This window comes from Dermatophagoides pteronyssinus, unplaced genomic scaffold, assembly GCF_027571235.1.
Source record: "Dermatophagoides pteronyssinus isolate colony J.1.1.1.1 unplaced genomic scaffold, Derpt_VIB-CSIC_2022.12 sq0074, whole genome shotgun sequence".
NCBI lineage: Eukaryota > Metazoa > Arthropoda > Arachnida > Sarcoptiformes > Pyroglyphidae > Dermatophagoides > Dermatophagoides pteronyssinus.
In genome coordinates, this window is record NW_027461589.1 from 1 (window position 1) to 24,741 (window position 24,741).

The window sequence follows — 24,741 nt, forward strand, 5'->3', positions numbered from 1 at the left end:
TCTCATTTGCTTTTCTGTATTTTGCTATGATTATTATTGTTTACTATCAATAAAACTTCATCAATGTGTGACTATATTGTGTGATTTTATTAGAAATGAAAAATAGCGGAAATAATATAAATCAATTTTTTTTACGCTTCCAAATAACCATTTTACATTCTTTTTCTTTGTCTTTTCTTTTTCTTTATCCGAAAACATTTTCAACCGGAACTTAACCAAAATAAACAAAACAAACAAACCAAAAAACAAACAAACAAAAAGGTCCATTGGTTGGCAATGTCATCAGTCAGGTAGGAAGATTTTTTTTTTTTGATTGGGTCGATTGATAATCAGATTTGATAATATGATTTTTGGTTTTTCCACTTATCCATTCATTTGTAAAAAAAATTTACAGTTATAATCCATTTATATATTGTTGGCTGAATCAACAATTTCGTCAAACAGCTATAAAAATTTTTTGTTATTGTTTTAAAAATCGTTATTTTAATAGAAAAAATTTACAAATATTAATAATGATAATAATAATAATAATGATGATAATATAAATGGAAAACAAAATCAAATTACAAATGATTTGGTTATAAACATTGAAACAACAACATTAATTGATCATTGTGGCAATCAAAATATTAATAATGATAATGATAAAATGAAAATACAAGATAAAAATCAAATGATAAAAGTCAACGTTGATGACGATGATGATGATGTAAAAATTATTGTTACAAATTCCGATCAACAACAACAACAAAAACACCCACAACAACAACAACAACAACAACAACCAGATTGTTTATTGGAAAAATCAATTTCCCAGATAAATACAACAACAACATCAACAACAACAAATGAATTTTTATCCAATTATTATATTAATAATGATAATTTAATTATAAATAAATCATCAACAGCAACAACAGCAGCAACAGCAACAGCATCATCAAATATTCAATTATATGTTTTATTGAAAAATAACAAGAATTATAATGATGATAATAACCCTACAACAACAACATCATCATCATCATCATCATCATCATCATCATCAATATTGACGAGTGAAGGGGGGAAAAAAGAAATTCTCTAATAGGGGTTTCACACTACAGCAATATTTCATGAAATATATACACGAAAATATTTCAGCCCATAAGGTTGAAATGGACTGAAATATTGCATTTGAAATATTTCATTCACATTGCTGCTAGTGTGAAACCCATATAAAAGTAAAAAAAAAAAGTAAATTTCAAAATCAGAATCAGAAAGACAATTACAACTGCCATCTGTGAATGGTTATATTAATTGAATTAATTATTTTGATTCAAATGAAATGAAGCAATAAAAAAATAAAAAAATAAATCCAAGCAAGTAAGTTACTGTAAATATATACCAAGTAAGCAAATGATGCTTTCATGTATTTTTTTTTAGTAAATAATTTAAATATAAAGAATTTATATTAATAGGATGCTTTAATCAAAAAAAAAAAAAAAAAAAAAAAAAAATACAAATGATTAATGATGATGATGGTGATCGACAAAAAAAATCCTTGCCATCATCATCATCATCATCATTATGATGATCATTTGATTTTCAACCATGATCAACATCATTTATGATATTAAATCAAATAGGGAATTTAGTTTTATTTATTTTTTATTTTATTTTTTTCTAGTTTGTTTGTTTGTTTTTAGAAATCCATAAAAGAAAAAACCAAATAAGGCAGAAAAAAACCCAGTGAGAGAGAGAGATGATATCATCATTTTTTTGTTCAAGCATCATGATCATAAGGCCAAAGATTACACAAGAGAATATTTGCCAATAAATATTCTGCAGAGAGAGAGAACACATAGATTATATGAATATAATTGGTACATATGAATTTTCATTTCATTTCATCATATTACATCCATTTCATCATCATCATCATCATCATCATTCAAACCAATAAATGATGAATAGAATCATAATAATAATAAATAATAATGATGATGATGATGATGATGATGACTAAAAACAAAAAATTAAGATCAAATATAAATATTATCAAATAGGGAGAAAGAATCACATTCATTTGAATAATTTTTCTGTCGTTTATTTATTCATATTATTATTATTATTATTTTGTTTTTTGTATCCATATTCTCTCTCTCTCTCTCTCTCTCTCTCTCTCTCTCTCTCTCTCTCTCTCTCTCTCTCTCTCTCTCTCTCTCTTTCTTTTACACAGATTCTTCTCTGTTTTTATTCTCTCGCTATTCCAAATATGATGCAGGATAATGTTATTCTATGAAAGAATATTTCTCTTCTGTAATACACACACACACACACACACACACACACACATAGTGCGCAAGTGCATTAAAGAATTTTATTATAGTTATAGTTATAGTTTTTTTTTGTTTTTGGTTTTTGTTTGTTTTCATTCAAATCATTTTCGATTCTTGTTTCAACACATTCATTCATTCATTCATTCACTCTTTATCATTTGGGACGATTTTTTTCCTAGTGTAATGACGTTGTTTGTTCGTTGTCTCAGTTTCTCTCTCTCTCTCTCTCTCTCTCTCTCTCTCTCTCTCTCTCTCTCTCTCTCTCTCTCTCTCTCTCTCTCTCTCTCTCTCTCTCTCTCTCTCTCTCTCTCTCTCTCTCTCTCTCTCTCTCTCTCTCTCTCTCTCTCTCTCTCTCTCTCTCTCTCTCTCTCTCTCTCTCTCTCTCTCTCTCTCTCTCTCTCTCCCCAAAATATATTATTCATCACCAAGAAGTAGAAAGAAAGAAAGAAAAGAATTGTGAACAAAAAAATCTCCTTTCTTTTCATCTTTTCTTCATTTATTTTTGAATATATTTTTTTTGAATCATTTATAAATATGAAATTCATTTTATTTTATTTCATTTATAACAAATTCACAATTTGAATCCATCAATGTTTAACCAGACATTTATAAAAGAGTTCAGTGCGAACAAAAAAAACTACATGAAAATTCATGATTTGTGACCAAAAAAAAAAAAAAATGAATGAATGAAGAAGAAGATTGTTACATCGCATTCATCGATTTCATTTCATCATTGCCACCATCATCATCATCATCATCATAAATGTTTGTTTGATTCGTATTTGCATCTTATTGCTGTGCGTTTGTGATTTTAAAAAATTATTGTCATCAACAAAATTTTGTTTTTCGCCTTGAAAAAGGGGTATGTATTGCATCAATTTCCATAAACTTTTAATTTTATTTAGTTATTGAAACAAACGAAAAAAATCAAATAAAGCATTTAATTTAATTTAATTTTTTCTTCATCAGAATTTAAAATTTTAATTGAATAAAAGCAACAATATGACAGCAACAACGAAGAAGATGATGATGAAAAATATTTATCTTTGTTTTTGTGTAGGTGTTCAAAAAAAAGGAGAGAGAGAGAGAATAGTTTTGTCTTTTGTTAATGAAAACAATTAATCAATTAATTTTCTGCTTCTGGATTCCTTTTTTTCACAACAAAGAGAGAGAGAGAGAGAGAGAGAGAGAGAGAGAGAGAGAGAGAGATAGTTTTTTTAATTTGTAACGGAATTTACATTCAATTTTAATGTTAATTTTTTGCTTGTTTCTGTTGACAAACAAGACAAAGCAAAAATTATTCATACTTTTTATACATTTGTTTTTTCTGATTCATTCATAATTTTTCCACTATTTTCACACCATATATACATTCATTTCATCAGAATTTTTTCTTTTTTGTAATTTTCAATATTGAAAATGCAAAAGAAGAAAGAAGAAATTTATTGACTTGAAATGAATTTATTTTGTTTGCTTGTTTGTTTGTTGCTCGCATAGCAACAAAAAACGAATATAATAAAACCCGATGATGACGATAATGATGATTGTGATGTGGAATCCGTGAATTTCATAATTCATTTTTTTCAATATATTCTGTGAATATTGAATGAATCAAGCACTGAATGAAATGAATAAAATGGATGAAAGGGAAGAAAAAACCCTCAATCCATAGATACACACAGAAAGATAATCATATTATTTCAATGAGAAATTAGATAAAAAAAACATGCATGAATTCTTTCTCCTTTATCTATGTGTTTGTATATTTGAAAAGGAAAAAGTTCTATCTCGAGAAAAAAAAAGAGAATTTGCTGATGATGATTTGGATAATGAAAAACTTTTTATTAGTATTATTTGATTTGACCAAATAATGATGATAATAATATTTTTTTCTTCATATGTTTCTCTCTCTCTTAGTACAGGTTTACAATTTGTAACGAACCATAAGAAAAAAAATTAAATTATTCAATTTTCTTTCATCACATGCACACACACATTTTGTTACAAATTTTAAACATTATCATTATCATTTTTTTTCCTTATTTTCAAATTTACTATAAAGAATTCATTGTCATCATTATTATCATCTTGGTTGTAATAGACACAAAGTATTGAATTAATTCAACCATAAATGTTATGTTGTTTTTTCCATACTATCATTCCTTTTTAAAAAAAAACAAAATCAAATTACAAATTTCAATCAATTTGGCATTCAGGATTTTTTTCCTTACAAAAAAAAACATCATTATCATCATCATCAATGACGAATGTGTTTGAAATGTCATTGATTTTCATTTGTAACAAACGAAAAATTTCTTTAAAAAAAAAGAAAGAAAGAAAAAGAAAAAAGGTGAAAACGAATGGAAATTCATTCGTTTTTTTCTCCTATTTTTGTCTCCTATTATCATCATTACATTATTATTATTTAAATGTAAAAAATACATTACAGTGAAGTCAACTTTTCTCTGTTTTTTTTTCTGTTATTCTGTTGTCAAAATTGTGATTCTTTTCTCAAAACCAAAACAGAATTTTAAAAAAACAGAATTTTTGAAACACAGAATCTTTTGAAAACAGAATCTTTTTTCTTTCTTTCTTTTTTTACTATTCAAATAAAAATCTTTTTTTTTCTTTTTTTTTAAATTTGTTTTTGTTTTGTTTTGTTTCGTTGTGTGTGAAACTGTATTACGTAATTCGATGTATGCGAATGTTTTCTGTTTCAGTCCACACAATTCAAGGGAAAAAGTAGTGCAAAAAAATCAATCGATCAGGCGAATTGAATCAAAAAACCTCTATATATATCCTGTTTCCTTTCCTTTCTTTGATTTGATTTTGATTCCGTTTCACTTTAATTTTCACCGTGTGTATTATTAAGCGAGAAAATTTCCGTTATTTTTTTTTCGTTACTTGCCGATTTGATAATTAAAGGAAATTTCCAGGAATTTTTTTCTTCTCTCTCTCACACACTGTGAACTTAAAGTTAATTTAATTATTTTTTTTACCCCCTGTAAGTAACAAAAAAAAAGAAAAGAAAATTCTTTGATTCATTTAATCTAATAAAATTGATATTAGATCTATAGTCGATCGAAGAGAATATTCTTGTAGAATTTTTAAGCTAGAATAACGTCAGCAGCAGCGATAAATCTTATTATTAACTGGATTTTTCGTTTCAAAAATATCGTAAAAATTTCAAAACAAAACGGAAACGAAAAAAAATAACTTAAAGATTTTCTGCTCTGTTTTTTTTCAATTATTATTTCATCATTTGTCATCCAAAAAATCATTCATTTTTGTTTCATTTCAAATTTAGATTCTTGCATTTTTCAATTTTCAATTCAATTCATTCATTCATTCATTTCATTGATCATCGAAACATGATTATAACAAATGTTGATGACATTCGCATGATGATAACAAATATTGGATGATCCAGACATATCAACAAATTATTGAAGGCAAAGAAAGTTTGTGTGTGTCTGTTTTGAATTTGTTAGCCTGTTTTGCTTCGTGATTTCAATCAAATCAAATTTTTTTGTTTTTCAAACATTGTCAAAACAACTGAAAGCAAAATTTCAATTTTAAAACGTCATTTTTTTCTTTGGATGTTTGTAATTTACAAACGACCGTAACAACAGCAGCAACTGATAATAATGTTGTTTATAATAATCAAGTAATAATGTTATTATTAGGCCATCTTCATTATCATTATAATCAACAACAAGAACTACAGCAACAACAACAACAACAATCAGCTAATAATTCATTATTATCAACATCTGAATCAACAGAATCAACAACAACAACAACAATGATGAAATTATATTCAAATGATATAATTAAACAATTACAAGATCAAATAAAATTAATGTCAAATGATACATATCGTCAGGAACGTATTTATTATTGTATTGCATATTTTATAATAATAATAATAAGTTTTTTTGGTAATCTATTGGTTTGTCGTATTTGTTTGAAAAAATATACAAAAACAAATTCATTAATTTTATCATTATCAATATCAGATTTATTGATGACCGTATTCAATATACCGTTTAATTTTTTTCGTATTGCAAATTTCTCTTGGCCATTTGGACAACCAATGTGTTTTATTGTAAATTTTGTACAATATTTAGTTGTTTATCTGTCAAGCTATACAATGGCTATTATTGCTATACAACGTTATCAAAGTTTAACCGGTTTTCGTCGTCATTCAACATCGGTTGTAATTGATAATCATAATAATAATAATAGTAATAATAACCGTTATAATAATAATAATAATGGTGATGCTAATCCTTTATCAACAACAACAACAACAACAACAACATTAATAAATAATCAACAACAACAATCGACAACAACAACAACAACAGTGATAACATCATTAAATAACAGTAATAATCATAATGATAATATTATTATTGAACAACAACAACAACAACAACAACAAAATACAAATGAAACAACAACAATATTATCATTAATAAATATAATTTTTAATCAAATTTATCAATTATATTTACAAATAAAATTATTAATATCATCTGTTTTTTGTTGTTATTATTGTAAATATTATATAACTAAACAAATACCGGATAATGATGGTTACACACGCCGTACTATTTATATTTTGATTATAATAACATGGTTATTATCAGCATTAATATCATTATTATTTACATATTCATCTGAAGTTGTTGTTACTGAAGATGCAACATATTTATTATTATTTGCAATGAATTATCCAAAATTTTTAACAACAACAACATCGACAACAACAACAAATAATAATAATAATGATGATTATAACGATAATCTTCCTACAATGATGAATAATTCTTATCAGATAAACTATAACGAAACTGAAAAATTATTTGATTTTGTAAATAATGAAAATGTAAATGAATCTATTGAATCATCAACAACAGCAACGCAACAACAATCAATGTTTGATCAAACAACATTAAAACGTTGTCGTAATCCAATCAATAAAAATGTACAACAATTTTTATTGGAAAATTTTTCAATCAAACCAGATCTATTTATAACGGTTACAGTATTTGTAACACAATATTTTATACCATTAGCTATTGTTGGTTATATTTATATTAAAATTGGTAAAATTATACAACGACAAGGTAAATTATATGATAATAGAGGTAAGTTTTTTTATTATATTGTAATTTTTTTATTTTTATCTACAAAATAAAAATAAGAATTTTAATTTATTATTATTATTATTTTTGGTTATATTTTAAAAATCCATTATTTTGTAAAATACAAAATGCTGCCAAGTTAGCTGCATTGATGTAATTTTTTTTAATATTATCCATATCATTATATTATCCTCTTGTAACGATACGGGCATTTTTTTGTTTCCAATTTCTAATAGATTCAAAAATGTTTGTTTGTTTTCAATTATTCATAAGAAAATGTTTATAATTTTTTTTATATTATAAAAAAGTATTAGTAGTAGTAGAAGAAGAAGAAACTCTTCAGAATATTAGTGAGCATTAATTTAATTTTATTTTTTAAAAAGCAAAAAAATGAAAATTCTTTGGAATTTTTCCTTTTTTCGCTTTATTCAGTTCAGTTTTGCAGTTTTTTTCCAATACATTTCGCTTCGTTTTTTTTGGGTCTAAAAATATTTGACACTTTAATATTTTGAACAAACAGAAGAAGCAGAAACAGAAACACGAAATTCATTTCAAAAAAGATTCATTCATTAATTTTTGTTTGTTGAGGAATTTAATCCGTACATTGTGAATGCATTTGAATGCGAATTGGTTTTTTTTTGTAAAAAAATTTCAAAAAAAAAATAATCTAAAATTTGGTTATCAATTCTGTCTATTACTTTTGTAAAACTATTACTTTATCTGTTTATTTTTGCTTTTTTGCTTTACGTTTTTTCCGTTTTTCGGTATTTTTCAATATTGTAGGAAATGCAAAAGCACGTATCAGACAACGTAAAAAATTACGTCGTATATTAATGTTAATATTAATGGTTGCTGCATTTGCTATTTGTTGGCTACCATTACATTTATTTCATTTATTAACCGATGCTGGATTTTTACATTATAATTATCGTATATTTATGATGGTAAGTACAAAAATACAAAATACAAAATACAAATTACAAATACAAAATACAAATAATAATAATATTCCAATTAAATTTCAAATGAAACAAAAAAAGAAAGAAAGAAATTTTTGTTGTTATTTTTTTCCAAATTATAATCTAATTCATTATTTATTTGATTCTTGATTCAGTAGAAATCAAGAATCAAGAATTGAGAATTTTCGATTCTGTATTCTTTTCCATTTTACCACAATTTTTTTTCTCATTTACTTTATTCGATTCCCTCTTCTCTCTCTCTCTCTCTCTCTCTACCAGATCAATAATTGGGTAGTTCAGGGCTTGCTGTTTGGCGCCCGAGGGTCTATTCCCACCTTCACGGTGGATGTGTTAAAAAAAATCGGAATTTTTAACAAAGAATTCATTACCGATTTATCATTATTGATCATCCAATCTTCATTAAAAATTGTTCACAATCACCTGTATGGTTGATTGCTTTGTTTGATTGTATTTATATTTATATTTTATTTATTTTATTTATTATTGTTATCATCATCATTTTTTTTTTTCTTTTTTTAATATGTATTCACTGTGTTAGAAGCAACTCCAGTTAGGAGCAGTTAATAAAAGTTGTTCTCTCTTTGCATCTCTACTTGAATTTTTTTCATGGGAAAAAAACAAAAATTTCCGTTTGTTGTTTGTTTTTTTGAATAGGAAGAACAAAAGTGGAAAAACTTTTGCAACAAGCACATTGTTCATTATATTTAGGTTGCGTAATATTTTAGTTAAAACTTTTTTGTTTTTCCTTGTTATTTTTTCCAGTAAACAAGAATTTGTAGAAGGAAGAATTAGAATAGGACACGAGGAAATGAGAATCTTATATTTATTTTTTTTTAAAGTATCATTTTTTTTCCTGAAACATTTGATGAAAATAAATGAATCAAAAATACAAGAAAGTTTTTTATTTTCATTTTGTTTATCTCTCAAGCACCACTCTCATTCATTTTAGAAAGAAAAAAAATTGGAGAAAGGAGGGAGGATAAGAAGAAGAAGAAAAACATATTTATTTTAACAATGGTGGTGTGGTTGGAGGTTGGAAGGAGGGGGAAAAATCAAAAATCAGTAAAAATAAAAAAAAAATAAAAATAAAAATGAAAATCATAAAAAAAGAAAATCATAATCAGATCAAAAATCATCATCATTATCGATTATTGATTATCGACTATCGATTGTTTGTAATTGTAATTGTAATTGTCGAATCATTAATAATATTGCAGGATTAATAATCATCATTTTTCATCCATCCATCCATCCATCCATGGTGTTATAATTTTAATATCATATCGATTTATAAAATATTGATAATATTATAATTATTATTATTATAATAATAACGATCCAAATTGATATTGGATTTTGATTAATAATTTTTTTATATTGATTTTTTTGTAAATTATAATTATAATGATAATAATGATAATCATCATCATTATCATTATTATTTGGATTGTTTTCCTCACTTTCATCATTGTCTTGTTTGAATATTTTATTTGATTTCTTCTTCTTTTTCTTCTTCTTTAATTCCTGTTCATCATTACCAATTTCTGCTTCTTCATTTTTGTTGTTATTGTCGTCATCATCATCATTATTATCGTCAAAATTATCATCATCACCACCATTAACAACATTGTCATCAATAAATTTTTTATTATTACCATTACTATTACAATTATCATTTATTAAATGACCAAATTGTTTCTGTTCATTGCCATCATCATCATCATCGTTATCATTTATTTTCATTTTTCTATTCGATTCTTGTTGTTGTTGTTGTTGTTGAAGTTTTGTTGTTGTCGTTGTTGTTGTTGGCTTTAAATTACGATTTTCCATATCATTTATAATTATTTTTTCATCCATAAACAATGATGATTTTTGCTGTTGCTGTGATGATGGTAATTTTTTTACCATTTCTATTTCTACCTTTTTGGTTGTTTCCGGTACAGTTGTTTTAGATAATGATTGTTGTTGTTGTTGTTGTTCATTATTATTATTATTAGTTTTATTATTATTAATATTTTCATTATTATTATTATTTATTTTCATTGTTTTTTTTGTCATTTCTAAATAATCTTTACTTATATGGCATAATATTTCAATTTTTCTATTATGTTTACAATGATTATTATCATGTTGTTGTTGTTGTCGATGTTGTTGTTGTTGTTTTTGTTGTTGTTGTTGTTCATTGTTGTTGTTGTTGACAATATTGCCATGAACAACATTATTATTATAATTTCTAAAATTATTAAGATCATTACGTCCTAAATATCGTGTTGTCGATGTTGTTGTTGTTGCGGTTGTTGTTGTTGTTGTTGTTGTCGATGAACGTTGACGATATTCATTCAATTCTAATATAAATTTTGTTCGACATAATTGATCAATCATTATTGATAATTTTTCATTATTATTATTATTAATATTATCATTTACAAATGAATTTGTTGACCAAGAATAATGATTATTATTATCATTATTATTTGATGATGATGATGAAGGTGATACTATAAATATAATATCGACAAAATTTCCACAACGTATACGACCACGTAATGAATTTATATGAATATTTAACGATAATGATGATGATGATGATGATGATGATGACGATGGTAATGCTGTTGTTGCTGCGGTTGTTGATGATGATGATATTGGTGATATCTGTATAACATTATTCATCATCATCATCATTGAACGTTTTTTCATTGGATAATAACGATTATTATTATTATTATGATTATTAGTATTAGTATTATTACTTGTATTATTACTAGTATTAGTATTATTATTATTACTACGATTATAATTATAATTTGTAAATAATAATTTATAATATATATCCATATCGATACAAGGATTATGTATACGTAATTGTGCAAATAATATACATCCAATTGCTTTTGTAATAATTATTATTTAAAAAAAATTCGAATGGGTCATTCACAAATAAAATAGAATAAAAAAAATGATTTGTAATTAATTATTTTCAAATTACAAAAATAATAACTTACCATTAAAAACTAATGGAATATAATTACAATTTAATGATGATGATGATGATGATAATGATAATAAATTTAATGTTTTTTGTTGTTGTTGTTGTTGTTGTTCATCATTGATTGTTGTTGTCAATGTTGTTGTTGTTTGTTTTTCTTCTTTTTTAGCTTTTTCATTAATCATCATTATTGATGATGATGATGGTGATGGCGATGTTGTTATGAAACGATTTTTTATTTCAATTGTTTCATTAAAATCTGTTCGTTGAAATATACGAGATCGACGCCATTGTTGATTCTGGTGATGATTCTGTTGCTGTTGTTGATTTTGCTGTTGTTGTTGTCGTCGTTTATTTTTTCCCATCATCATTATGATTTATTTCGTTGTTTCGTTTTTCGTTTTTTCTCGTTTGTAAAATTGTCAACGAAAATATATTTTTTTTTCAAAAATTTTTTTTTAGCCAACAAAACTCGAATCAATTACATCGTTGACGTTTTATATATGTATTTTTTGAACAAAAGGAGATTTTCGAAGTTTTTTTTGAAAAATTGAATTAAATTTTGGAATTTTTTTTTCATTTTCATTGAAATTCCATTTTTGTTTTTTCGCTTTACAATTTAATTATATTATTTTTTTTGTTCTTTTGTTCGACTATTTTCACCCAATCGGTATATGATTGGTCATTTATCATCATCATCATATTGGCTATCTTGGTTTCCTTTTTCTTGGATCAATTTGTTATTAAGTACGGTTTTTTGTTTTTGTTGTTTCGTTTCATTCGGCATCAATAGATTTGCTTTTTTGGTTGGCTATTTTGTTTGTTTGTTTTGTTCATTTAAACTGGATTAGATTGTCAAATTTTTTTTTCTCTCTCTCTTGAGATTTTTCATGTGGGTTGGTTGTTTTTGTTTTCAGATCATTAAACGATGTTGATGAAAATTGAATGATTTGCTTTTTTGGGTGATTAAAATGATAGACATACAAATAGAGAGAGAGATGGACTTGAAGAAAAAAAATGATGATGGTTTTCAATTGAAACCAGAAAAACATCAATTAGATGGATCCACACAAACAAACGAAGAAAATACAACAAAAATCAATACAAACAACAACAACAAAAAACGATAATCAATCAAAATTAATTTTAAAATTTTTTCATTTTTTTCCCATCCATCCATTCATCCATCCATCATCTATCATCATCTATTATCAACTATTCAATTTTGTAGGTACATTGGTTGGCAATGTCATCAGTTAGGTAAGTAGTTTTTTTTTCTTGGAATTTTTCCCAATTGAAATAATTTATTTCAATGTTTGTTTTTCACGTTTTTGGAAAATTGAAAATCGAATCTCTGAAATTTCATCTGGAAATTGAAAAAATGCAAAAAAAAACTTGAAAAAAACAAATTGAACCAAATCAAACTAACCAAAAAAAAGCTATAATCCATTTATATATTGTTGGCTAAATAAAACATTTCGCCATACAGCAATGAAAATATTATGCTGTGGTCGAATTGAATGTTGTCGTTTAATATTATTAATGAAACAACGTAAACAACGACGAAAACAACAGCAAAAGCAACAAGATAAATCAATTATGATGACTGTAAATCATCGTAATCATCATCATCATCAAATTGATATACAAAGTTCATTCGATAATGATAATGATAACAACAACAACAACAACAAAAACGACAACAACAACAACAACAACAATGATAATCAATCAACATCACCAACAGCATTCATAACTGATGATGATTTAGATGATTTAAATCAAACAAATCAATCGATTATTATTATTAATAATGATTGATTGATTCTGTAAAGCAGATGAATCGATTGAATGTCAACAACAACAACAAAAAATCGCTGAACCACCTTGATTGAATAGATTGATTGATTTCAGGTATGTTTCTTGGAAAATTCCCTGGAAATAAAAAATTATTCGTTTTTTTTTTAAATAGAAAATACCCAGGCAGAATTATTACTCTTTAAAAACAGTTTTAGAACTGTATAACTATTTAAAACTCTTATAAAAGTATTACAATTTTGGATTTCTATTAAAAAACTATTACAATTTAAAACTGTTAAAAAATTATTAATGAGTGGAAATCAGAATTCAAAAAATTAGTGGACAAAATTGAATTTGCAACAATTTCAGCATATTGTTAGTTTTTAGAACTATTGTTCTTTATTTAAACGATCTTTTCAAAATACATCTTTGTTTTTATTCGATCGTTTCAATATATTATTTGCTAACCATGTTACTGGTTATGAGATATTGGGAAATCTAAGTCGAGAAATAACTAAGTCCAACTAAAGTGCGGCCAATGGAGTTAACAAGTTCCATAAAGAATTCATGCGAAGAAAATACGAACATTGGATGTCAACGTTGTATGTTGAATTCCATTCTATTCTATCTAAGATCTTGGTAGAGAATGACAACAAACGAAAACTCGATGATGCTAAACCAAGTCTAGTGGCCATATTTTGATTGTACAATTTTATTATGATTTTATTATGTTTTTTTTAAATTTTAAAATAAAAATTGATATGCTTTTCTGATTAATTGAATGAATGTTTCATTAATTGTGCGTCATCCAATAGGATGTTTGCAGGTTGATTGGCTTGAAAAATTTATAAAAAATTAATTTTGAATGGTATTTTTCATGGTATAAAAAAATTCTACCAGGGACCCCCATTTCGAAAAATTTTTGAAAAGTCTTTAAAAACAGTTCTTAAACTGTTAAAATCAGCGCGTTTTTTAAAGGTTTTAAAATAGTATTTTAATAGTAATGATTTACAGTTTTTAAACTGTTTTTAAAGAGTAAGAATTCTGCCTGGGTATTACAAAATTTCCGGCAAATTTCCTTATTTTTTAAGAAATTTCCCCCCTCCGCAACAAAATTGTTTTTCCCTTCTTTCGATTCTATCTTGCTATGCTTGCTATTGAATTTTATTTTATTATTTAAAAGAACGAAAAATCAATTTTCGTTCGTTTCGTTTGGTTCCCCATCCTTTATTCCATCATTGTTTTATCATTAAATAAATATTGATGATGTTGATGAACAACCAACCAACCAACGAACCGAACTGAATAAAAAATAAGTTGATTTTGCTTTCGCCATGCATCTCTCTCTCTCTCTCTCTCTCTCTCTCTCTCTCTCTCTCTCTCTCTCTCTCTCTCTCTCTCTCTCTCTCTCGCTGTGAATATTGATTGATATTTTGGAAAATGGGGAAAAAATCGATAATCAGCAGAAAACAATATTGTAGTGTTACAATATGTTCGAGGTCAGCCTTGGCTTTCGAATTATTTAATTAACATTGGAAGTTCGGTTGTCGAACTTCGGAATTGTATTTAAGCATGAACAAAGTTTAATAAAGTTTGACTTATTGTTCTGAGAGTAAGTTTCTTGCTTGCGTGATCTAACTACAACACTCTACTAGACAGCGATTACATTATATGGTGGCAGAGGTGGGATTCGAACCCACGCCCCCGAGAAAAATTACGACGATCGAAATAAAACTGTCGATGAACCGATTCCTATTGGAGCTAAGGTGCTAGTCAATCATCCCGTCATACAGGTTGGACGCTGTCAAAAGCTTTTACCGAAAAATAAGGGTCCGTTCGAAGTAGCTGAACAATTATCGTCAAATTCTTATTACGTAAAGGATGGAGATGGACAGCTACTCAAGGTACATCGTGACCAGATAAGGATTACAGGAATGGAAGCGAATCCTCCTAAAATCCAAAAGCGTGGCAGACCTCGTGGGGAGGTGTAGTGTTACAATATGTTCGAGGTCAGCCTTGGCTTTCGAATTATTTAATTAACATTGGAAGTTCGGTTGTCGAACTTCGGAATTGTATTTAAGCATGAACAAAGTTTAATAAAGTTTGACTTATTGTTCTGAGAGTAAGTTTCTTGCTTGCGTGATCTAACTACAACACTCTACTAGACAGCGATTACATTATAATATATATTTTCAACAATAACAACAACAAAATAATGAAAAAAAGCAAAATCCTAATAAGATTTTCATTTTCATTTTCATTTTCATTTTTTCTTCGTGTTTCGCTATGTGTGTTTCGCTATGTATGCTTGTTGAATTTGAAAAAAACTGAAAATATATGGAAAATATATCAGATGAAAATGAAAATGAAAAGAAAGGGAGATGGAAGAATTCGAGAGAGGGAAGAAAAAATCATGAATATAATGCGATAAGGATTTCCCTGAAGATTTTCAGAGATTTTTTTCATATAGTTTTTTCTATTTTCTTGTTTTTTATTATTATTATTTTTTTTCATTGATTCAATCACCAACAATATTGGCAATATAGACCATTATTAATCGAATGAAAAGTAACAACAATAACATCAACCAGAATTTGATTGAATAAAACAAATGAAACGAAACACGAAACAAAGCGAAAAACAATTTATTCAAATGAAATGATTGAATCGATTTTATCGAAAGATTTTGGTTTTTCATTTTCATCATAATCATCATTATCATCATCAATCAGCAAAATGATGATGATTTTTTTGTGCCATAAATTCTTCTTCTTCATCTTCCCTAATAGCAATGTTATTTCGATGTTTTCAATAATGAACTATACTGTATTGCGAATATTTTCATTTTGGAATTTATTCCAATTCAAAATATCAATAATGAATAATGAATTTTGTTTGTTTGGATGTTTGTCTGTTTGAATGGTTGTAAATGTTGTTTATAATTATGATTATGATTATGATTCTCATACAAACAAACAAAACAAACAAGTAATGAATTGGACAATAAGATAACTTTTTATTTTGTTGTTCGGCTGCTGTTGATCTGATTTGTTTAATCATTCCATTGAATTCCTTTGCTTCGTTGTTGTTGTTGTTTTTTCGTTTGTCGAGTACAATCATGTGTTTAGCATCATCATTTGACAATAATGTACAGCGAAAACAGGGGAAAAAACGAGCCAAAAAGACAGAGAAGGAGAGAAAATGAACAACAACAACAACAGAATGGACAACAACAACAACAAAAAATGATAATTCAAAGTTATCAAAGTAACGAAGGAAAAAGAAAAAGAAAAGCAAATTTTTATTGATAATGTCATCCGAAATTATCAAAGAAACACACACACACACACATAAATCAAATCAATGGTTGTTAATTGATTTTTTCGTTTTCGTGCTTCTTTGCACAGTTATATCTAATCAATCAATCAATCGATCGATGATTGAATTATCAAAAGAAAAAAAAATTTGTTTCGTCGATATATCACTCTCATTTGTCCAAATGAACTTTTAGTCATTCAACATTTAAAATTCAAAAACAAAAACAAACCAACCAAGTAAAATAAGGAACCAAAATCAATAAATCAGTTTTTTTTCTTCGATTTTCTGTTTCTCATCATCCATAATCATCATCACTGATGACAGACAAATTTTGTTGACAAAAAAAAATTATTTCGAAATTTGATTTTTGTTTGTTTGTTCTGTTTTTTTGCTTTTTTTTGGGTTTTTGTTTCATCACCAATAACGTCAAACCTGTGATTTTTTTACTCGATCAGGTAAATTAAATCAATGTAAATATCAAACGTGTAACGAAACGCTTGTTTGTTTTTGTTTTTGGTTTTTGTTTTTGGGTAAATGTCATTTTGATTTCGCAAACTCAAAAAAAAAATTTTTTAATTGAATTTTGCTCAAATTTCAATTTGATTTATCATCATCATCAAGTGGTAGTTAGGTAGATTTAAATCCTGTAAATCCTCCTCAGTCATAGAGAAAATAACTCCTATTTTTTTTTACTAAATTGATTGCATCGTTGTTGTTGTTGTTGTCGTTTGTAATCAAATCTGTACACACTTGGATCTTCTTTTGTAATTAATTCTAATTAATTTGTTGATTATCATCCTATGTGTTTGTGCGCGTTACAGTTACAAATTTTGATCCAATTTTCGGATAAGATTCGATGGCTAAATTGATAGTAAAAGCAGCAGCAGCAGCAGCAAATTTTTTAATTTAAAATCAATCATTGAATTGATTTGATTGGAATCGATTTTCTACATAATCATTCAATAGTTTTGAAAAAAAAGTTGTCAAATTTTTCACTTTTTTTCACTTTTTTTCAAAATTCTTTAAATTCCTTGTTTGTTTTGCTTTATTTTCTTTCCCATAGAAACAGAAAATGGAAACTTCTTCATCATCATCATCATCGAATGATTCGAATGGTATTCGTTTAATAGCAGCTGGAATTTTATTCATATTAACATTATTAATGGGTACAATACCAGTTTATTTATTGGAATTTTCGACAAAATATTTTAGCCGTATCAAAAAATCAAATTCAAATGAAAATTCCTATACATTATCATCATCATCACCATCCACATCCACATCGACAACAAAATTATTGTTAATGAAAAATCATAAACGACGTTGGTTTCATCATGATCGTATTGTACAATTTTTAACACAAATTGGTGGTGGTGTCCTTTTCTATACGGCATTCGTACATATGTTACCTGAAATTCGTGAAAATTATGAATCATATCTTAATGATAATAATGATAAATCAAACAATATGACAAATAATGTGATAAATAAGACAAATTTAATGATTTTTGCAGGTGATGATAATGGTGGTGGTGGCGATGAAGGTGGCGATGAAGATTCATTACCATTAGTCGATCTTTGCGCATGTGCAGGACTGTTTGGTATATTTTTACTTGAAGAATTGATGCATTTATTATTAGGTAATCATGGCCATGGCCATGGTCATCATTCGAATGATCAACCACAGCAACAAGAAAATGAATCGAATCAAAATAGACAACGATTACAACAAAGACAACGACAATATTCTCGACGTTTATCATCATCATTTAGACAATGTAGCGGTGATAAACAAGTTTCAAAATATAGTCAACAAATTAATGATGATTTTCCACCACCATCAACTTCTTGTTCATCATCGATTCCGATGAATGTTGGTGAAAATTCCAAAATAACCACCACAGTAGCAACAACAACAATGAACAAATCACCATTGAGTGGAAATAGTAAAAAATTAAATAATCCATCAACAATATTATTATCAAGTGGTTTTAGTGAAACACATCCAATATCATTGAATCAACAGCAAACAATTGTTGATTATAATACCTGTTCCAAATCCAAATGTAAATATTACTTTTTTTCCTTTAAAAAAAAGATTTTTACCTGACAATTTACCTGCCTGAAAACAATCAATTTTTGAAACTTTTTAATTCAATTTTCTTTTTCTTTTCTCTTCATAAACCTTTCTATCCATCTACCTCTATAGGTTCACATCCAAATCATCAACATCAATCGAATGATAATGAACAGAAGAATAATGTTTTTATTGTTAACAATGAAAATGAAATTATTATGATGAATCAAAACAACAACGACAACAATGTTAATGATCATATTACAGACAATAAATCATCAACAATATGGCCAAATATAATTGATAATTTTCTATTAATATTAGCATTTTCATGTCATTCAATATTTGATGGTATATCGATTGGTGTACAAACAAAACATGATGAAATTTGGACAATGTTAATTGCAATATTATCACATAAATTATTGATTGCATTTATATTATCATTTCAAATTTATGAAAAATGTAATGAAAAATTATCCATTAATCCATTATCTGGTTCATCATCAATAATTAAACACCAAAGACGACAACATATAAAAGGAGCTAAATTAATATTATGGTTTTTTAGTACATTGTTTGCATTAATGTCACCCATTGGTATATTTATTGTTATGATTATGAATAATCAATCGGATACACCGAATGAAAAAAGTCTGCATATAATAATATTGGCTGCTATTTCAGCTGGTACTATACTTTATATTGTTTTTTTCGAAATTATTGATAAACAAACTACACGTTTACATTTGAATGGCCTAATACAATGGATTGCAATGGCCATTGGTTTTGGTTTGATGCATCTTATTTCACAGTTATTTTATGAATAATGAACTACGAAACAAAAACAACTTTATTTTGATAAAATTTAAATTAATTTTCATTATTTTGTAATTATTTTGATATTTACGATCATGTTTGGATGTTTTAATTATTATTTTATCTATCCCTTTAAAAAAAATTGAACGAAAACATTATTATAATCATTATTATTATCGACGAAATGAAATTGATAAATTATTTTCTTGTTTTTTTTTGATTTTTAATTATCATTATTAATTATCATCTGACTTGTGAATTGAATAAAATGAAATAAAAAAATTTGAAATGAACAAAATTTAAGCCCAAAAATTGCTTTTCCTTATTTTTGTTTCGTTCAAACAAACAAAAATGTTTGTTTGTTTGTGACTTTTATCGATGGTTGGTGTGTGTGTGCGTTTGATGATGATAATAAACATGATTAGATCGATCGATCGATCGACTGATTTGTGAAAATATTTTTCCTTTTGTTCATAGTGTGACATTGATTTGTTCAATAATTTTTTTTATTTTTTTGGTTTCAAAGCAAAAGTGAGAGTGAAAAACAGCATGAAAAGAATGGAAAAATTCAAAATACCCGATATTCCAAAAATATCGCCAATTATTTCGGATAAAATTTTATCGTCATCATCGATGGAACGTAAACCGAAACCAAAACAACAACAACAACAACAACAAAAGCGACAACAACAACCAGAATCAACCACAACAACAACAGCAAATAAAGAAATTATAATTGAAAAAAAATTATGTCCATCATGTTCAAGATTATTAATGACCAATACAATTATGCATATACAAAAATGTTTAACCAATCTATTGAACATTATTGATAATGATATTATCAATGAATATTGTATGGATGATAAGAAGAAAAAGAATTTTACGAAACATTCATCAATGATTGATCATCATTTTGAAAATAAGAAAAATAATATTGAAAAAGTTTTTATAAATAATAATGTTCAATCATCTTCACATATTATCAAAAGTAATAATGATGATGATGATGATGATGGCAAAAAAAATGTAGCGAAATTTTGCTGTCAACAACAGGAAAATTTGTCATCAATTTGTCACCAGCAACAAAATTATGATAAACAAACTAAAATTGTACTACCAGAAGCAAATGAATCGAGACATCAACAATCAAATCCATTAGTTTGGAATAATGAATCGATTAGTGATGAGAATAATTTTGGTCATCCACATCAACAGCAGCATGAACAACAACAACAAATTGATAATCAACATCAAATCAATCATCATCAACAACAACAACAACAACAACAACGTCAGCAAAAAATTATTGTTGACAAAAATACAATTTTTCAAACACCATTATCAACAACAGAATTATCAACTGAAATGATGATGAAAAATTCTTCAAATTCATATTTTCAGGAAAATTATAATGCTGTTGTTGATGTTGATGTTGATAATGAAGAAATTCTTGAGAATTTGAATAAAAACATTATGAATAATGATGATGATGATGATAATGGAGATGTAAATGTTTTGAATAAAACATCCGATCGATTAAAGAATTTAAATACTGAATTCGGTTCATCGGGTGATGATGTCCGAGCGTTGGCCGCATCCGCATCCGCATCCGATTCTATAAATGTTATCATTGATAAAAATGATTGTCCATATGCATATGTTACAATAATAACAAATAATTTACAAGCAATCAATTCAATTATAATGGCCAATTCATTATATTATTATAATAATCATAATTTAATTATACATCATCAACAAAATGATAATAATAAACAAATTAAACATTATTATCGTATACCATTGATAATATTCATACAGAATGATGATGATCATCATAAAATTGATTTAGAAATCATTCAATTGATTCGAAGATTTTTTGATCATGTAAGTTTTTTTTTACTTCTCTAATAAAAACTACCACAACAGCAAATCGAAAGCAAAACTTTAATCAAATTCTTTCATTTTCTTTTACTTGTTTACCAAAAAGGTGATCGAATTAAAATCAAACGATTTAACATTATTAAATAATAAAAGTCTTGGTATAAATCATCAAAAAGTACATTTATGGAAATATTTATCCGAAGAGAAAATTTATACGAAATGTATTTATTTGGAATCAAATTTATTGGTATGTTTTTCTTCGATGTTTTGTTTTTCTATTGATTTTGTAATGGATTATTTTGTTGTTTTTGTCCAAACAACAAATCGATTGGTTGAGAGGGGAAAAAAATAACACCACCAAAAACTGTTTTTCTGTTTTTTTTTCACACATCCTTTTTTCCCCATCACATCCCCAACGTGTTAATCACTTTGATCATATTATTATTATTATTATTATGTTTGGTTTTGGTTTTGGTGGTTATTATTTGTTTTGTTTTGTTTTTTTTCATTATTTATTTTTTTCTCATATATAGATTGTTGGTAATATATCAAATCTATTTATTGATTATATGGAATTATCAGCTTGTGTTGATTGTTTTTTTATCGATTATTTCAATTGTTCAATGTTTGTTTTTGAACCAAATAAACAAACATATAGACAGTTAATACATTTTGGATCGAAATCATCATCATCATCATGTATGTTTTTATCGATTGTTATTTTCCCACAAGGAGATTATTTATTTATTTATTGAATTTTCTCTGTTTTACGGTTATTTTTTTTTCTTCGGTTTGTAGCTTGTTCAATATCGAATTCGGTGGTGAATAATAATGATAATTTAGATGGTAATCATAATTTAGATGATGAACCAATGGATGAAATAACTTTATTAAATGAATTTTTTCATTCAAAATGGAAACGTTTATCATTTATTTATAATTATTTACGTAATGATCTTAGCTATACACAACAATCAGCATATTTAAGGTATTTATTAATTTCTTTTTTTTGTGTTTGTTTCCGGGAATATTTCCAATGAATTTTTCGTCGTTTCCACCTACAAATGAAAAAATAGATTTGGTGAAAATATTCGTATAGTTAATTTTGGTAATTATCGTCAAACAACAACAACAACAAATAATACTAATCAACAACAACAACAACAAAATGATAAAATATTTTCATTACAACCATGGGATTATAAATTTAATTTAAATTATGCATCATTAATGATTAATAATAATAATAACAGTAATAATAATGCTAATAATAATCCATTTGAAAATGATCCAATCGATGATTATTCAAAATTTTATCTATTAATATTTATACGAAGAATTTGGCCACTTATATCGATGGTAAGTGTTAATTTTTCTCTCTGAATTGATTGATTTTTGAATGAAAATTTTGCTTCAAAAATCTTAGAAATTAACCCCATTAATGCTTGAAATGGAACAACAACAACAACAACGACAACAACAAAATCCTAAAAAATGGTCAGTACGTGAAATAATAACCATGTTTCAATCAAGATTTGATGATCGTATACAGTCACCATCATCATCAACATTAACACTATCGTCACCATTATCAAATTATCGTAATAATTTTGATCAAAATTCATTTTCCTTACGTCGATTATCAACAACAACAACAATGAATAATAATCGATTCTTATATGATAATAGTAACAACAACAATGATGATGATCGACAGCAATTCAAACGTAATCAGAAAAATCAAATGTCAAAAGAATCGGGTAAATGATTATTAACAAAATGAAAGAAAGAATATTCTTAATTTGTTTGATGTGTGTTTGATCTGTCTATGAGCGTGGGTTGATGCTGAATGAATTGATAAAACATTTTTTCTTCCTTTCTTTTCTTCCTTTCTTTTCTTCCTTTCTTTTTTTTGGTGAATTTAGCAGAAAAATCATTGAATCATGTTTCAATTGTCAATAATGTTACCATGACAATCGACAATAGTGACAGCAACAACAACGACGATGATAATCAAGATGAACATGTTTTGAATTTTGATTATGAACAATCAAATCAGTTTGAACAACAACAGGAACAACGATGTTTGAAGAATGATCATCAGGATGATGTTGAAGAAGAAATTGTTACCACGAAACAAATTGGCATGTATTATGTTTATCATGTTTTCAAAAAAAAAAAATGAACTAAATGCCTTTGTTTTATTCAATGTTTTTTCCCTCACTAGATTACAATATGCAAAACAACAGCAACAATATTGGTAGGAAAGATGAATGGGAAAATGGCCAAATTGATTGGCTACATCAATATCAATCGGACAGAATTATTGATCGTCTTTTGACTAAATTCTGAACACAAAAAAACAAAATTCTGCTGCCATTTTTTAAAGAAAATAAAAATTGAATTTTATTGAGAGAAGAAAAAAAAATTTCGTGATCAAGATCAAAATGAATAACCGAATGAATCGATTCATCAATAATACATTTATCTTGTTTGCTTCGTTTCGTTTCTTTGAATTTTCAATAAGATTTTCTTTTTTTTTCCTTTTCCTATCTAAACATTATAACCGATTGATTTATCGGAATGTACTCAATATCCACGTCCAAACAAAATTGGATTAAAAATCAACTTTTTTTTTGTTTTGTTTTCAAGTTTTTCTATGTTTTAATAATAATATAGGATAATATTAACACTTTCCTCTCTAACGGGATATTTACAATTCTTTTCTCATTTTTATAGGTGGTAAGGGTTAAAAAAAATCATCAAAAATCAGCACAGAAACAATTTGTATTTATAGATTACAGAAATCTAGTATTTTTTTTTGCCCAGAATTTTCATCATCAGCATTATTATTATTATTTTCGTAAAGATCAAATATTTATTCTGGGGGGGAAAAAAAGTTTTCTGTTGTTGGGGGAAATGGCGGCGGCGACGGTGGTGGCAGGGTTAAACAGAAATTAAACACAACATTTCATTTGAAACATTTCATTTTGATGTGGATATTTTTAGCATTATTTGTATTTGCAAAAGGTTATTTATTTTAATTTAAAAAATTTAAAATAAAATTAAAAAAAAATTCAATTTCAACAAACAAACAAACAAACCAGTAAAAAAAAGATTCTGGTGTTTATCTGGTGGTGTGCATAATGAAAATAATGTGGATAATGAAATTACATTGATTTTTTCGTTTGGAATGCCTATGGGGTAATCCAATCTAATCAAGTAATGAATGAATGAAAACAAAAAATATGAAACAAACTGATTTTCACTGATTCAATCCATTCAATAATGGATTTTTTTGAAAAAAATTTTAAAAAAGATGAAATATGTGCTGCCATCTATTGAATGGAAATAGTAACCGATATGTGTTTTTTTCCTTTTGTTGAGAAAAAATCCA

At 26.5% G+C, this 24,741-nt stretch overlaps 5 protein-coding genes across 7 annotated transcripts; 4 read left to right on the plus strand and 1 right to left on the minus strand.

The window, feature by feature from the left end:
• Positions 1-206: 206 nt before the first annotated feature.
• On the plus strand, positions 207-1,327 carry LOC142646152 (uncharacterized). Its single transcript, XM_075824346.1, has 2 exons — positions 207-290; positions 395-1,327. The coding sequence occupies exon 2, from the start codon at positions 650-652 to the stop codon at positions 1,085-1,087; it is 438 nt and encodes a 145-aa protein (XP_075680461.1). The 5' UTR covers positions 207-290; positions 395-649; the 3' UTR covers positions 1,088-1,327.
• A 1,673-nt stretch (positions 1,328-3,000) lies between these two features.
• LOC113797515 (uncharacterized) lies at positions 3,001-14,020 on the plus strand. Its single transcript, XM_075824360.1, has 6 exons — positions 3,001-3,183; positions 5,629-7,477; positions 8,258-8,418; positions 12,675-12,703; positions 12,883-13,357; positions 13,416-14,020. Exons 2-5 carry the CDS (start codon positions 5,995-5,997, stop codon positions 13,262-13,264), a joined length of 2,055 nt encoding a protein of 684 aa, XP_075680475.1. The 5' UTR covers positions 3,001-3,183; positions 5,629-5,994; the 3' UTR covers positions 13,265-13,357; positions 13,416-14,020.
• LOC142646154 (uncharacterized) lies at positions 9,435-12,864 on the minus strand. Its single transcript, XM_075824361.1, has 2 exons — positions 11,460-12,864; positions 9,435-11,345 (listed from the first exon to the last, which is right to left on the minus strand). Exons 1-2 carry the CDS (start codon positions 11,812-11,814, stop codon positions 9,733-9,735), a joined length of 1,968 nt encoding a protein of 655 aa, XP_075680476.1. The 5' UTR covers positions 11,815-12,864; the 3' UTR covers positions 9,435-9,732.
• Positions 14,021-16,795: 2,775 nt separating the features above from the next.
• Positions 16,796-19,668, plus strand: LOC113797513 (uncharacterized). Its single transcript, XM_027347905.2, has 3 exons — positions 16,796-17,016; positions 17,625-18,627; positions 18,771-19,668. The coding sequence occupies exons 2-3, from the start codon at positions 17,634-17,636 to the stop codon at positions 19,466-19,468; spliced, it is 1,692 nt and encodes a 563-aa protein (XP_027203706.2). The 5' UTR covers positions 16,796-17,016; positions 17,625-17,633; the 3' UTR covers positions 19,469-19,668.
• A 175-nt stretch (positions 19,669-19,843) lies between these two features.
• Positions 19,844-23,982, plus strand: LOC113797511 (uncharacterized). 3 transcript variants are annotated; one of them, XM_075824359.1, is made up of 8 exons: positions 19,844-21,347; positions 21,451-21,591; positions 21,878-22,043; positions 22,143-22,332; positions 22,421-22,703; positions 22,771-23,104; positions 23,270-23,492; positions 23,572-23,982. In XM_075824359.1, exons 1-8 carry the CDS (start codon positions 20,007-20,009, stop codon positions 23,606-23,608), a joined length of 2,715 nt encoding a protein of 904 aa, XP_075680474.1. In that variant the 5' UTR covers positions 19,844-20,006; the 3' UTR covers positions 23,609-23,982. The 3 variants fall into 3 exon arrangements, with proteins under 3 accessions (XP_075680474.1, XP_075680473.1, XP_075680472.1); XM_075824358.1 differs by having other exon boundaries at positions 19,857-21,347; positions 23,273-23,488; XM_075824357.1 differs by having other exon boundaries at positions 19,858-21,347; positions 23,270-23,488.
• The last annotated feature ends 759 nt before the right edge of the window (positions 23,983-24,741 follow it).